Source organism: Ochlerotatus camptorhynchus, unplaced genomic scaffold (genome assembly GCF_037179485.1).
Source record: "Ochlerotatus camptorhynchus isolate MF236.1 unplaced genomic scaffold, CSIRO-AGI_Acam_v1.1 ptg000284l, whole genome shotgun sequence".
Lineage (NCBI taxonomy): Eukaryota > Metazoa > Arthropoda > Insecta > Diptera > Culicidae > Ochlerotatus > Ochlerotatus camptorhynchus.
The window spans coordinates 9,732,906-9,749,966 of NW_027040773.1; the positions used below are offsets into that span (position 1 = coordinate 9,732,906).

A 17,061-nucleotide genomic window follows, 5' to 3' on the forward strand; every position below is an offset into this window, starting at 1 on the left:
CTACTGGGGGGTTTTAAAAGGATATTTTCACTAGTATTTTCAAGTCAATCAGAAGTCAACCAAGCGTGCTGTTAAACAGTAATTTACTGTAATGCAAACAACATGTATGCACTTAACTCCAATTTTGCCCAGTCGTTTATTTCCTCATATGAAACCTAATAAAATCAAAGATTGATGCAATTAGTTACAAAAAAAAATGTCCAAAGAAAAAATAGTATATACTTTTGTATTCTAAGTTAACCACAAAGAAAAAAATTGAAAAAATGAATCCGCGCAAATTAAGAGTAAAAAGAAATGAACGCGTGAAGTTTTCCCACTTTTTTGGCCATAATAACAGAAAAAACAATATGTTTTGGTATCAAAATTGGGCTGTGAATAGTTGGGTGGCAGCTCATCGCAAAAAAAATCGGCAAATTATGTCTACTTTTTTATTGCAAACGTAAATATTTTGCCTCGTGAAGAAAGGTGATAATTTTGTTAAAGCTAGCTATATCATTATAAATAAATAACGTAAATGATTAAGGAAATACTAAGACATGAATTAAGGAGTACTAAGAAGACATACCATTAAAAACCACGTTAGAATTATTTTAATAAAATTGACTACCCCCTTGATCCTCTTACTCATTTTACAGCTGGTATAATCAATTTAACAGATTGATGTCCTTCTATACCACTTGAAATCACTGAAAATGGGTGGGTTTTTGATGATCGAGTTCCACATATGTTATGTGCCTTCAGGCTAAATCAAATGAAATGTAACAACAAATCAATCCTATCCTTCAACAATGTACCCCTCTAACCTCGAGTATTCGGCCCAAGATATATGTGAATTTTGTTAAAAACAATGAACAATGAATTATTGGCTCCGTAAAGCTAACGCAATTGAACCTTCTAAATAAACGAGCTAGATAAAAAAAAACAGCAAATCAAATATATTATGTTATTAATATGATCCACTCTTTCGCTTTTAGAGAAATTTTAGCGATGAAAGCGCTTCTGTGGTCAAAAAGGTAACAATGTATTTGTTTATGTTCACGAGGGGTAACAATAGTATAATATTTTAAATGTTTGTATTTCAGCATATTATTTTGCTTTGTGAGTAGTAAACAGCGGAAAAATTTTCATCTAAAACACAAAATTTAATTAATGAAAATAATCTGACTATTATTTTTGTAAGAATATTCGCGCCCCTCGATTGAAATTGTGTGATTGTTCCTGATCTTTTTCAACACTAGATGGTACGTGAAGCATTATTTTTCGAATCGCCATTGCAATGTATGGAAAAGGCATGAATGGGTCATATTGTTAATAAGATATATTTGAGCAAATGTAACACGTTCATCAATGGAAATAAAAAGTTATGTTACCACAACCATTGCTGTAAATTCTCAAAATCATTTGAACATTTTTGATGAAACTGAGAAAAGTAGCTATTCGCTATCAAAGGGGACCTCCTCCGAATGGGTGATATCAGTTTCTTAGTCATTTGACGAAGGCATGGCTCATTCTCATTTGAGAAACGCTATATATCATTCAATTGAGTGTAACCTACACACAAACGGAGGTCTGGTCGACATTCCGGCGAAAAAGCTAAGCCAACCCGACACCATCCTGACTTCTATCAAACCCCAACCCGATGTTGACCCGACATTGACCCAAAATAAACCCAAAATAAACCCAAAATTGACCCGACAACAACACGACATTGGGTTGACATCGACCTTAAATTAGCCTGACATTGATCCGACATCGGGTCGACTTGTCTGTTCGGGACCATTTTGCTGGATTTATTCCATACTCCACTGTCGTATATCAAATGATACTGAGTCACTCAATTGACAGTGACAATGAGCTTCGAATGAGAAAGGGGCTCTTCAAATTATGGTCATGTGAGAATTCGTTTTCACAGGATTGATTAAATGGTCGTAGTGGTTCATCTTCAATTGAATGATATGAAAATTTACAGCACTGATCACAACTACTCCTACCTGCCATTCGAAACGAAAACCTGCTGATTTTTCCGCCTAGGAGCTATATTCGCGCTGGAATGCGACGGCTTGGAGTTCGAATTGTCGAAAATATCCGTCACTTCATCGCCATTTTTCATCGCACCTTTGGCAAATGGTACCGTGTTCGGGTACTTGGAACTCTTACTATCCTTCCCGAATGAAACCGTGCCGAAAAGATCTTCCAGTTTAAATTCTCCGTTGGATTTCTTGGTTGACTTTATTCGACTCCTGAAATAATTTTCCATTTAATAATACCTCGTATGAAACACGTAGTGCCTGAAATTTACCCTAGAATGCCTTCAAGGTCATCTTCAAAACTGTTACCCTTAACAGGCTCCCAGCTTCTACTGAAGTGGTTCTGTAAGCCTCGATTCAGGGAAGGGTTCTTCGTTATGTTTGGCTTAATTTCTTCGTCCGTCTTTCTCGATTGCAAAACAGGCTGTTTGGAAAATGCGTTGTACACTTTCGATTCGTTCAGAAAACTTTCGTTGAATAAATCATTTTTTGAGGTGCTGTTCTGTTTGTGTAGGTAGAATCCATTGTTGAAATAACTCGAATCATCACTATCGACAGCTCGATTTCCACCGCCCCTGCCCACATTTCCCGAATTTCTCGTCACGTAAATATCGTTCACTTTTTCACCTTTGCGACCCACGTACACTTCCGAGGGTTTTTCCTCGATTTTCACAATTGCTGGTTTAATGATTGAGTAGCTCGTCACTGAACTGCCATTATCGTTCACTCCACTGTCGCTTCGATCGGTAATCGATTTCGTGATACTATTGTTCCGATTTAGCCGACCTTGATGCTGATTACCGTGACCAAGGCTACCATTCAGGCCTAAATTGTAGTTGTTAAGCATTTCATTGAGCACACTGTAATTGATTCCACTCTGGTACTTCCCGTTACTTTTCGCACTGTCGTTGAGTTTTCCATAATCTAGCGAAGTACGTTTTTCCGTCACCGAAGGATTCTGGGAAAGCCGTGAAAGGCTCAGCATAGAATTGATTTCATTCAGTTCACTATTACTGATGGATTTGTAGACACTTCCATTGATGTTTGCATTGTTCACAGACACATTGTTGGGATTAACACTGAATCTGCTTGCAATTCCTCCATTTTCAACTTGAGGTGCATCCACGATCGATATCCTAGCACTGGGAACTCCATTGCCGTTCTGTTGAATCTGCGGTAGTTGAACGTTTCCATTGCTAACAATGGATGCCGAAGTTCGCTGTTTTACGGACGCATAGTAGGGATACTTTAAAGATTGCTGGGCAGTTGGTCGTTTATCTGGCTCCCATAGAAGGAAATCTTCTAGCAGTTGGATGCCAGACGTGCTGGCTCGAATCACCAGCGATTCCAGGGGAATTTTGGGACATTCGGGGAAACGGAACTGAATCGTTGTTGCTAGTTTATGTCCATCGGGCCAGTCATTCTGTTGTAGCGAGAAAATAGACAGTTTTAAATTCAAAGCAGAGGCATTAGAAAATGATAAATGGTAACCTTATCCGGTGTTCCGAGTACCGAGCATATTTTGAACAGCTGATCAACCTCGCTTGATCCAGGGAACAGTGGTCGGAATGTGTACAACTCTGCCATGATACATCCCACCGCCCAGAGGTCGATTGCACTTCCATACCGCGTCGAGTGCAGCAGCACTTCCGGCGCACGATACCTGTACACGTGATGAAAGCAAATATAATTAATGGTAAGAATTGAAGTCTGCGAGAAATTGTTTGCGCTAGCTGTAAAAGACGTTGAACCGACAAAAATAGAACAAATCCAACTGTTTCAATAAAGCACCACAAGAATTTAGGTTCGTGACGCTAATTGTTGTTTTCTACGTTCGTCTATTTGCAGTTAACATCAGGTGCTATGTATGGCAAAAATGCTGCCTTAATAAGAGTTTAATTATGCCATAGCATGCAGAGGGTCAATTGAAAAGGCAGCTAAATTTTGATTTTCATACACAAGCAACTACTCAATTCAGGAAACTAAATATAGAACCAGAAGAAACCGAATAACACTCATGTCACGAAATATCACGGGAAACCAAAAAAAATTGCATGGAGACCTAAAAATACCACAACCAAAACAAATTAATTCCATGCATAATGAAGGCCCACATGCTGATAACCGCCCGCACATATACGCTTCGCTAAAACCTACCATCGCGTCGATACGTAATCGGTGTATGGCGGCCGGGATCTGATTTCCCGAGCCAGGCCAAAATCGGCAATTTTCACCAGCTCCGGCCCGCAGCACAGCACATTCTCCGGCTTCAGGTCCCGGTGAAAAAATCCATGCCGATGCATGAACGCCAGACCCGTCAGGATTTGCTGCAGGATCAGTCTTATCGTTGCCTCGGGGAAGTGATTCTCGCGGTCTTTGATCAGCTGGTAGAGGTTCTCCTGCATGTACTCGAACACGAAATAAAGAACGTCGTTCTCGCGGATGACCTCTTTCAGCTTGACTACGTTCGCGTGGGAGAGTTTTTTCAGGGACTGGAAAGAAAACAAATGGATAGTTGAATTAGTAATAATTTGTCCTTTCTTTAATTGGTTTCCGTACTGAGTACCAATACTACCGCCACCAAGGAGGCAGCCCCACATCTGGACCCTACCTATCGACCCACTGGACTGGGGACCAGCGGCTTTACTTCCCTTCCGACGGGACGCTTAATCAGAGATTTTATGCCTCAGAAAATCTCGACGGCATTTTATCACATAAAGTTAATAAAATTTGAGTATATTGTGAAAGTATCATAAAAACCATTGCATCACTTAGCGACTTTCATTTTTGTTTTGAGTCAAATGTTTCATTTTATGGTAGTAAATTGAAAAAAAACGGGCGCATTAACACACTCGTGCTGAATCGGTCCAAAATCAATAGGAGGTGACATAATTGAACCCAACTATCAAGAGTTATTTTTGTTTAAATGCGAATGTGGTTATTGCGTCAATTAAATCCGTTTGAAACCGTTTCTTAGCTCAAAGAAGTGATAAAATGTAAAAATTAATTTTAATATTACATCCAAAAGGATGCACTTCAATCATATAGTAAATCTCATGTAATTTTATGGCCACAACAATAAATAAATGCAGTAAAAGCAGCGTAATGTCTATTCATGCACTGTATTAATGATAGTTGTGTTCTTTTTGGCAACTAATATTACACCATATTTTCGACACGATTGAAGTGCATCCACTTTGATGTGATATCAAAATATTTTTCGGCTGTGTAAGGTATAGCGAATATATATTTGTGCTTATCTAGAGAAAACATATTTTCGCCATTCCCGCTAACCAGTACATTTAGGTGGTTCAAAATATGTTCAAAACCTGGTCTAAAATATGATTTTACAAGTGGCTTGAAGTAGAAAATGTAGGTCAAAATATGTTTTTGGTAGTCCACAATAAAATTGTGTATTGCAAAAAGCGTCTTCAGCTTTGTGGTATTTCATGCTTAATTGTTTGTCAATGAATTGTGTAACGATTAGTTCAACAAAAACATTCAGCTTTTTGACCAGAAGAATTAACCAGTTATTGTAACAAAATCATATTTTTTCGAGAAATTGTATGAATTTCTAAAGCGGTCCAAAAAATCTCCGATTTTGTTAATAAAAGCAGTTCAGGCAATACTGTTTTAAAGTACCAGGATTTAGCTCGAGTTGACTGTAAAAGTAACCATGCATAAAAATCATACGTGATTTTGGATTTCATACGAGAAATGTCATGGTAGTTTTTATACCAGACTGTAGTAAACAAGCAGCATTATCCAAAATCAATAATTACGTGCAAAGCGTTCTTTGGTTTTTCAGTTTTGTGGTCACTCAAACAATAAGAGAAAATCCCAAACCTATAAAAACCTTGTGCGACCCAGAAATAACTCCTTCAGACATGCTTCAACATACTCAGAACGCTGGCAATTTTGCTCATTCCTGATCAAATAAAAATGTTTTGGATTTGCAAGACTTCGTGAACTAAATAAATACAGTTGATGTTTCCACATTTATTGAAGCCATTGAATGTCATGTAGCAAAAGTTGAATACAGGGTTGTTATAGTGATAATTAGAGATTGTGAGTTACAAGAAGGCATCGTGAAGAATGTGTTTGATACATGAAACCTGTCAATATTGCTTTCAGTGTGTCACAATAAGCGAATGAACGAATCGTGGGCGCTCACTCTGAGTGAACACTCGCGAATCATAAGATTGCTGATTGTGACGCTCTGAAAGCGAAATTGACAGGTTTTGTGAGTCAAACACATACTTCACGACCTCTTCTTGTAACTTACAAGTACTAATTATCACAAAAAAACATTTAATATTTTCATAATTCGAAAAAAAACATTTTTTATAGCAAGTGAGTGGAAGTAACCCTGGATGAATGTACGTAATAAATAGCTGTATTTTAAAAGCGAGCGCTTTAAATGTTCATTAAACCAAATCCAAAAATATACTGCCTATTTGAATCACAGTTTCTTTTCAGTTGCACAAGTTTTAAAAAGTAACATGTTACATCTTTGCTTTTATGTATGTGATCAAGTTATTGTTATGAAGAATTTAAAATATGATCTATTACGGTTGCTTATGAAAAATTAATCAAAAATGTTTTTTTTTTAGAATTTATACATGGGCCCAATATAATTTTTATGTCGGTGAAACAACCTTAAGCGACCTTTCTGAAATGACACAGTCTAAATTTAAAAATTATGTAGAAACAATTTAATGAATTTAATTCTCGATATCGATTCTACACACTCAGAAAAACTCATGTAAATTTAGGTGTTCTGAGACTGACATATACGAGCGTCAATTTTGACATAAATTTGAGTCAGAACAGACGCGAAATATAACTTAATCAAACGTAATTTTTGTCGAAAAACGAACTTTTCAGTTTCAGAGCACTTAAAATTACATGACATGTTTGTTTACGGTCTCATCTTTTATATCAAAGATGGATTCCGTCACTTGTAAAATTAGTTATTTCTAAGTGTGTAGGCTATTTCATCGTTGCTACAATCATTTTGATGGTATTACGATCATCTGGACGCTTCCAAAGCCATTTAGATTATTACAACTTATTTTTAGTGACGGGTTGAGCGGTAAACGAGACTGTTTGTCACCCTCAGTGTGTGCGTGTCTTTCCGAAGAGAAGAAAAACACTTTTCTGCCTGTAGATTTGAAGAAATACTTCAAGTATCCTCATCCATATGTATGAGTTAGATAAAGAAGTGTGCGTTTGACTAGTACTGTCGCATTAATGGTCCTTCGCTCATTTTCAACTTCTATTAAATTTTCATACTGCCGTACTCTCGCAGAACTATCATCCTATCCTCTTCAAAACTTTCTCTAGCTAATAAATCATTACACTAAAGCTTCATGTTAGCAAATATATCATATTAACAATATGATCCATTCCTGCCTTTTCCAAATATTGCAATGGCGACCCGCAAAATATCGCTTCACGCACCATCTAGCGTTGAAAAAGGTCAGCAACAATCATTAAATTACAGTCGAGGGGTGCGAATATAGCACTTATTACAAAAGTAAGAGTCACATTATTTTCATTAATTACATTGTGTATATTACTTTAACATTTGTCTGACATGTCACTGTTGTCATCAAATAAAATAATATGCTGAAATACATTCATTTGAAATATTAAACAAATTTTCATTGGTTCACCCCTCGTGACGATAAACAAATACATTGGTAGCCTATTTGGCCACAGAAGTGCAGAAAACACGACTTCAACAAACTGGACACAATGTTAGATTATAAAAGTCCTTCACGCTGCCGGTAATGATAGTGTCTTGTTGGAGTCTAGTTTGTCCAAGATAAATCTGAAGGAACTTTTTTAAACGGATATCATTCTATGGTCCAAGTGTTGAATAAGGGATGTCGTGTTCGGTGGGAGAAACTGAATTTGTACATTCGGGTGTTCAATTCTGAATTTATTGGAGGCGTTATCCAAAACGAAAAGAACTTTAAATGGCAACCCTTTTTTGCGATGAATACTCTTTGGCATCAGGAATGAAGCAATTTCCAAACCAATAACCAGTCACCGGTTACCGGAAGTCACCATCTTGGATCAAAATAGCGTCAGACATGGATTTCCGGTCCCTACACGTCACCGCGATTCCAAAAATACCCATATTATGGGGTATTTGACAGCATTTTTATGTTTTCTGTAGCTGCAATTCGCCATCTTAAAATTTCAAAATGGTGTCAGACTTGTAGTGCCGGTCTCTAGACGTCACTCGGATTAAAAAAAAATACCCATATTTTGGAGTGTTTCCCAGCTTGTCTATAACCGGAAGCCACCATCTTTGATTTCAAAATGGAGTCAGAAATTGATTTCCGGTCCCTCCTCGTCACCCCGTTTTTAAAAAATATGCATATTGTGGGGTATTTGATGGTATTTCCAAGTGTTTATCTAACCTGAAGCCACCATCTTGGAAATCAAAATGGTGACAGTCATAGATTTCAGTCCCTACACGTCACTCCGTTTCCGTAAATACTCATATTGTGGGGTATTTGATAGAATTTTCAAGTTTTTCTGTAACCGGAAGCCACTATCTTGAATTTAGAAATGGCGTCAGACATCGATTCCCGGTTTCTACACGTCACCTCGTTTCCAAAAAATACCCATATTGAGGGGTACTTTTCACAGTACTTTTCTGTTTTTCTATAACTGTAAACCACCATCTTGAATTTCAAAATGGTTTCAGGCATCGATTTCCGTTCCCTACACGTCACTTTAATTCCAAAAATACCCATATTGTGGGGTATTTTCTAAAACCAGAAGCCGCCACCTTGGATTGCCAAATGGCGTCAACCATCGATTTCTGGTCCCCAAAAATACCCATATTGTAGGGTATTTAACAGTATTTCCACCTCGTTATTTGGGATTTACTTCGTAAAAAGAGGGGCGTAAACTTAATACTGCTTAAAAAAGACTTCGTGCACAGAGGTTTCTTTGAGATAATTGGTTTTGTGATGTAAAGTTGATTTTGAAGATATGAAGCGCCAATAATTCTTTGATGTATTTTTTTAGCGTCTAAAATTATATTTTAAATGTTGACGCCATTAAAGTCAAATTTTATATTTATAAAACTATGGTGTGTTGCCGTTTTTAGAACCGTTTTGACATTTTGGGATCATATAAGCGTTCACATAAAAGCCTTGCCCTTCGATATATTCGCAAATATCTTCCAATATTTCCAAATATCATAGAACACAGTCGGATTCGAAGTAATGGAGTCAGAGTCGTGGAGTCAGAGTCGGAGCCAGAGTCTGACTCCTACTCCTACATAATCATTATTTTAAACTACACACTTAGAAATAACTAATTTTACACGTGACGGAATTCATCTTTGACATAAACAAATATTTCATTTAAAATTAAGTGCTCCGAAACTAAAAAATTCGTTACTCGACGAAAAGTACGCTTGATTGAGTTAAATTTCACGTCTGTTATGACTCAATTTCATGTCAAAATTGACGCTCGTATATGTCAGTCTCAGAGCACCCAGATTTACATGATTTTTTCTAAGTGTGTAGAGCTGCTGGAAATTTGGTCCCCGTCAAACTTTTTTGGCTCATAATAATTCGATTGATTTTGTGTGTCTATCATAAAATTTACCAGTACCATCTAAACCGAGTGCTACTGTTGATTTTGATCTAACAAACCTCTTCATCACCACAGCTTATGGTTTCGATGTTTTTATCACGGTACCGTGGGATAAGTAAATAGTGGTGAGGCAAGTGGGTAAATGCTCTTAAACCACAATAGCAACAGAAAATGTGTTGTTTTGTTGGCCCCTCAAGAACTCATTACGAACCAAAGGATAGTTAAAAAAAATCTGTGCAAGGGACTTTTCTAAAGGAATCAACAGACGCTGCCAGAGAGAGACTTTTGAAAACCCTCTAGGCCCAAGGAAGACAACCCTATATGCCTATGAGCGACGTGTAGGAAACCCTCGATCTCTGCTATATGCAGTCGAATTATATGTTACTGCAAATGTATAGTATAAGAAATTAATTCCGTTGTATTTTGTCTTTCTTTATAAGTCTTTGTTTGTGTTGTCCCCCGTCTCGATGAGTCTCATTGACGCCCACTTGTCACCATAGCCAGTAGAACTCCAGACAAATCTGACAAATCTGATGAGACAACGAAACCCCGCCCCCAAGCTCCTTCCCTGATACTATCCTTCGACAATGTACCCCTCTAACCTCGGGTAAGCCGCGAGTATTCGGCCCAACTCCTACTAGGGATAGAAATAAGTTAATTGTGTTACAAACAATGAATTATCGGCTCCGTAAAGCTAACGCGATTGAGCCTTTCAAATAAACAAACTAGATAAAGGAATCAACATTATTAAAATTAAAAAAATAATTAAGTTATTAATCTATAGCGCAATAAAAAAGCACTATATACTAAAATTGATTCACATCCAGTGTTCATTGCAAGCTGGTTATACTCACAGTTTCATAAATTTAATAACAGTTTGATGCTGTTATTTTAAAAATGGCCAAAAGTCCGAACTTGCGCCAAATTTCCGTTATTAATGAAATACAAATTTGTAAAATTGTTTGTCCATGTTTATTGGTAAGTATGATCAATTAGGCAGAGAGTTTATATTGATTTCGATAGGTGTGATAGAAGCTTGATTTTAATATCAATTCAAGAGCCACATGTGAAAAGGGCATACAAGCTTTTTGTAAACAAACCATTCTGGGCCTTTTTCTCGCCAACCGAGGGTCACCCACGCAAACCAATAACATCATTGGGAAAGGAAAAGTTTCCCTACCCGGTGATGTTGATGGTTTGCGTTGGTATCATATGGGTGGCGAGAAAAGGGCATAAGAAGGTTTGTTTACATAAAGCTTGTATGACCTTTTCACATGTTGTTCTTGTAATCATTTTCATTCAAGTTTTAGCCAATTTATTTTGTAACTGAGACCGTTTATTTTTTAAGAAGTTGTATACAATTTATTTAAAACTTTGGCATGTCATTGAAACATGTAAGCTAATTTGATTGATCTATTATAATACTTGAGGCCAATTTCTTTGAAAAAAAAACGATCGGTTGACTAGAGAATTCTAAACGGTACTTACAAAAGCTGTGACTATTTGAAAAAAGAGAGTTGGAGTCGGAGTTTTCCAAAATCGAACGGGACTGTATTTTGGATTTTTCAAGTCATGGACAATTTAAATGTTATTTTGACAAACTACTATTGGCGTTCCAAGTTGGCTTGCTCAACATACTAAAAACCAACAGGCAAGCTGATTCCATCGTCTTATATAAGACATCGATCTTTATTAGGCGCAGCTACAAAGCAGACCATGCTGGAGGTGGCTGGGTTCGATTCCCTGTCCGGTCTAGGAAATTTTCGGCATCAAAAGGTCTCTATTAACAACTGCGGAAGTGCATCTAGAGCACTAAATTGAGAGCACGTAATAAGCTAATTTGCGATAAGCAATAGTCTTGAAATACAAGGAGAAGAAGAATTCTCCTAGATTTTAATGTCCTAACTTTAAGATTAATTTTATATATTAAAGAGACTTTCAGCCCTTGGCTGGTTCGTATATTGTTAGCGTTTTGACTATTATTTCATCATTTTATCCATATCCATGCGTCCAATGTTCGCTGATTACAGATTATTCTATTGAAAACAATTTAGGTGAGTGAAAGCTGAATAAGCCTGGCTTTAGATGAATAGAGCGTTACGTAATCTTAGGTATGAGTGAATGAAACACGCAAAACAAATGGCATAACATCAAATGTAAGTAAGGATTTCTTGCATCCTCTATACATGTTTTTCGCAACAAATGTAATGGCAGTACTTTTTTTCCTCTGTTCGTAAAACCACTGCGACCAGTAATTTGATCTATTGTAGAATATCCCGTGTCCATAGTTTAGTGCATGTCGTATTACTACATCACTATTGAGAAATGATGAAGTATTCGGTTTTGATACAGTTGTCATTCTTGTATGTATCGCAAGGAATCGTTTCTAATTGAAAGGTCCCGTTATTTCTACCTTTCGAAGAGTGAGAGCACCCTTCAAAGGCACGGCCCTTTGTCAGTCAAAATTGGGTTCCTTAGCTGCAAAATTAAGCAATGACACCGATAATGAACATGCATCAGAACCCTAGTCCTAACCACTTCAAACTAGGGAACAACGAATAGAAGATTAGGAATCACATAGATGAAGACTAACTATCTCATTTTTTCCTTGTTTCAAGATCATCCTCGGTGGACAAAGCCAAGTCTTGTCAAAACATAAAAAAGTAACAAAGATTAATATATGTTCGGTGATATATCGAGATATATCGGTGGTAGATCTTACTTCCCAAAGCGTACTACAAAAAGATGATCTACCCACGTTACGGGGCATGACAGTTTTTCCAGAAAGTAAATTTTCGTATAAAACTTTCACGATATGATTTTCTAGCCTCAGTGCACTTGAGGAATCACACTTTGTTCAAAAATTGTTAGCTATATATATATAAAGAAATATTTTCAAAAAATCGTTATATAATCGGCTAATAAAAATTATGTATACCTTTTAGGCAAATCTAACATTTCCCGTAAATGTAAGATCACTGAGACTCACATATACGAGCGTCAATTTTGCCATAAAATTGTAAACGTGAAATTTAGCTCAATTAATTAGAACGGAGTGGATTCAACACAAACTACCTTGACAACCTATGCCTTAGTGATTTCTAGCAACACTGCCAATGTAATCAAGATAGGCACTTCTCGATTGGCTTTGACTTTGACAGTTTGGCTCAAAGCCAGCTAGTCCACTTTTCTGTTATACTAGACCCTCTCTATAATTAATCATACTTTTCGTCGAGTAACGAACATTTCAGCCCCGGAACACTTAATTTTACATGACACGATTATTTACGTTTCACCCTTTCTGTCAAAGATGGTTTCCGTCACGTGTAAAATAAGGGTGTAGAAAAATACGTAATTCACATGTGAACTTCAAACAATATAAATGATCATCAATTTCTTAAAATGTTAACGTTCGTTTACAAATTACTCATTTCCATCTATGTACATCTGACAATAACTTAACCAATAACACATAACCACACAAATAAAAATACTTTACCTTAACCTCCCGAAGATTCATGGCTTCCTCCCAGGAGTAGTACTTCCGCTTCATCCGCTTGATGGCAACCTTCTCACCGGTGTCTTTGCGTTGGCCAAGGACAACCGTTCCGTACGTGCCATCCCCCAGTTGGCTCAGCGTCAGGTAACGATTCATGATTGTTGCGGTTTTTGCCTGCAGTTTTCGTGCAGTTCCTACAGTTCACTCGAAATGCGGTCTCTGAGGACTTCTTCGTGCACCATTTTCTCAAAACCGCAAACAACTAAACACACAAACATATTTCCTTGTCCCATGTCACTCACTTGCAAGTTTTTTGCTTAGCAATTTTGCTTCACCTTAGGAAAAGTTTCCCCACTGCACTCTTTCGTAGGTCGTGGCTCCCGGGAGAGACTTGGTTCCATGTCTATGGGTAATAATGTGTTGCCTCGCCCTGGCAGTCGTCGTCACCATTTGATGTCCTTCCGTCGCCGTCGTTGTCGTCGTTTGGCTCAACCGAAAGTTCAATATGCAACATCACTCGTTAGGCCACTCCTGTGAGACTCATTAATATTCATCGTCGCTATTGTCTTGACTCGGCTGTTAAAGGGGACCGCACAGTCGCCGGTTCCAATTGGTCGGAAACGCTATGGGAAATGAAGGAAAATTCAAAACCAGTCAGCCAGTATGGGAAGAGAAAGAGAGAGCAATATTCTATAATTCACGTTCGGCCTGACGGGTGTCCTCAAACGAGGTTAGGCGATTTTTCTTCCGTTTTGCGACATACGAAGGCTGGGGAGGCGGTTACATGGAACAGTCGTCTTCGTTTTTCCCCCGAAAGGTAGCACAGGCTTTGAAAAAAATGTCAAACTAAAGGAAATGGTTGATGAGAAAAGTTGATAGCCACCTTCAGGGTTGATCTTTTTCTCACAAAATACTGTACAGCTTATGCACCTATCGTTGAAAAACAACGTATTTATTTATTTAATAGATGAATAGAATAAATGTAAAATTTTCGAAAAACAGTATCAGTTTTTTCAATCAGATTCAACCCTGATGTAATTCAATACCAACAGAAACTAGGTGAAGATGTGGGTGAACTAGTTCCCTACTATTACACTTCTCAACTTCAACCGTACCCGCCGCAATCTAGGTTTTCAGGTTTTCATGTATAATTAAGCAAATGTCTAAACTTTTAGATCGATTTCTGGTTAACCCGTGCAATTTTAGGTCACTCAGTATAAACCCAACACCCAACTGAACAAAACTACCCCTTCGAAGTTCCATTGGGAACCGTTCGACCGTGAAATTTGAACTTATCAAACAGATGCACCTATATAAATACATGCCAGACGCTCGTGAATACAAAGTAGACAATATATATGGCATGACGTTACTTTCCGACAAATTCATTGAATATTTTATGAACAACATAGGGGGAAACATGCTCAATGTTTGCTTTCTAATTCAAGCTATCGTAACTATGTGTATGGTAGTCAAATACGACATAAAAAAGTGAACCATCAGTCGGTATAAAATTGCAATTCAGTTGGGAAAAATTGATAATTATGCATCGATACGATCGATCCATAAGTATCAGTGAGCATGCTGTTATAATTACAGATATTAGAAGAGCATGTGACCCATTCCAGGTGACTTGACAAGCAGATTTTCGGTCCGTGATTACCATATTCGTTTAAAACTTCATAATATCACAATGCTATGTGCACCAATCGATTTACTTTGTTTTCCAATCGATAGTTATGAATATAGTCAATAATAAATGCTAATAGAAGTAATAAACTTCGTGTCGTGACTACGTTTATCTAGTTCTGTAAAGTAAACCTCAATTTAAAGTAATAACAACACAGAAAATGATAAACGTAGTTGAAAAGTCGCAGTGAAGAACTTCATGGAATGGGTCATGTGATGTTTTCCAGGGCGGAAACAGTAAATTAACCTGAAGGATCGATTTTATATCCTGGTGGACACCGATTACTGGTGACAACAATCAATACTCGTTTGCGTTAACATGCGATGTGACTTAATAAAATATTAATCATGGGAATGAAACTTCGACTTGAGCGCTCTCTCTGGAACCAATCATTTCTATAGTTCAATGTTTTATTCCCATAGTTCAAGGTCATGCGTGTTATTACGCGTCGAATAAAAGATTTTGAATGAATCACGCTTTGGGTTTTGATTTCATCACCTCAATAGTGTTTAGGGCTCAACATGTTTCATATGTTATCAAAATATCAGTTCTGATCATCTGAATCATAACTACTGAATAGAAATCAAACTAATCATGAATCAAAAACGATGACACCCAATTAGCCATAAATACGATAGCCATACGGACGTTTGCCATACAGATGGTTGCCATAAAAATTAGCCATAAGGTTATTTACGAATATGGATGATAACGATCAAGGTTGCTTCCACTCACTAGCTACAAAAAATATTTTCTAGTTTAAGTTCTAACTATCCTCAAAAGCAATATTACATATACCATAACAAGGTAGGAGAGCTTATATTACCCTCGAAGGAACCATTTTGAAATTTGGGCATAAGATTTAAAAAAAAAATGATAGAATTTATTGTAGAGATATGAATTTTTACTTACATGGTAGTTCAGTTTCAACATTACACCTACCCCAAACATCTATGAATTGATAGATTTTTAAGCCTCTACTCCACTTGTATTCGTAAATTGAGTGGCAATCACAATGACACTATTTGTCCATGGAAGGGGGTCTTTCTTGTAGGAGCATGGTGAAAGTTTCGCATAATGTGAACCCTAAGGGAAGTTTCCGAAAGATCTGGAACTAGCGTTCAAGTAGACAAACAGTCAATCTCGTGCTAGAGGTAGAAGTATGTGTATTTGAGATCTATTTTTGGCTGGCCCGTGTGTCAAAAAACAGGCGATAAGTTTTGTGAGTTCTCGGAAACCGTGAAATATTTTCATGCAGTGTAATAAGCATTTTTAAGGTTTCCATCAACTCAGCACGGTGTCATTATGAGTGTTTTTACACTTTTGAGAATCATTTCCAATATAGGGGAATTTACGTATTCTCGGCAACCTAAGCAGCGACCTTCTTTCTATAGCCTTTTTCTCTAAGGAACGCACACATATGCAGTATTGGTTTGTTTACAATCTTTTGCTGCCAGCTGCTCTAACAATTTCAGTCGAAAGAATTGTCAAAAACTGTTTTGAAACGCTTTTACAAAGCTCCAATCTTCTCTAGTGAGAGCGAGTATTGTCGGCAACCAGTTTTTCTTCGGCAACCGTTCCATTTGAACTGCGTGTAATTCTGCTGTTCTATTATCGACAACTCGAAATCAGCTACAATTTGTAGTAAGTGTGTTTCATTTCAAGAAAACCTTGCTAGTTTCCTTTTTTAAGTGGTAAAAATATAATCAAATTGAAGCTGAAAGCATAAAGAATCGTTTGCATGCATTCAGCGAAGTGTTTTCGTTAGAAAATCCAGTGAAAATAGTGTTTCAATTTGTGTTGCCGAAAATAGTCTGTCATGCCGAAGCCGTCATTTCCCCTATTTTTATTATATAGACACTTTATAAATTTTAGGTCATTTGTGATTGGCCAGGAATGAACTTTGAACACGTGACCTTTAGCGTGAGTAGTATGGACCACTACGCTGGGCCTGCCCCCTAATGAGTATTGGTAAGAACGTTTTGTTTTTTTTTTTTTCTTAATTAAAGAGCCTTTCAGCCCCTGTAAGAACGTTAATTATTGTGGAGTTTCGGTGTATTTAAAAATATTGTATTACTTCGTGCGTGATTTTAAGGATTGAATTGATGATTTATGATGATGGTCCCATCTCTGACCCCTACAAAGGTTTGAGCTGGACGATTTATCTTTAAGATAATTAAATGTGACATTTTAACCAGCTTTGCAAACAAAATCGAACT

The 17,061-nt window shown here is 37.2% G+C and overlaps 1 protein-coding gene and 1 long non-coding RNA gene across 2 annotated transcripts in view; both read right to left on the bottom strand.

Moving 5' to 3' along the window:
• Positions 1 to 13,627, bottom strand: part of LOC135706545 (probable serine/threonine-protein kinase DDB_G0268078) — a 30,231-nt gene extending 16,604 nt beyond the window's left edge. The window contains exons 1-5 of the mRNA XM_065228185.1: positions 13,153 to 13,627; positions 4,185 to 4,519; positions 3,519 to 3,690; positions 2,300 to 3,450; positions 1,992 to 2,240 (exon numbers count right to left, since the gene is read on the bottom strand). Coding sequence (XP_065084257.1) covers positions 1,992 to 2,240; positions 2,300 to 3,450; positions 3,519 to 3,690; positions 4,185 to 4,519; positions 13,153 to 13,308 — 2,063 coding nt within the window. The 5' untranslated portion in view covers positions 13,309 to 13,627. The remainder of the gene's footprint in view (positions 1 to 1,991; positions 2,241 to 2,299; positions 3,451 to 3,518; positions 3,691 to 4,184; positions 4,520 to 13,152) is intronic.
• The window catches only part of LOC135706600 (uncharacterized), a 247,376-nt gene that overhangs the window by 127,851 nt on the left and 102,464 nt on the right, over positions 1 to 17,061 (bottom strand). The gene's annotated exons all lie outside the window — the stretch shown is intronic.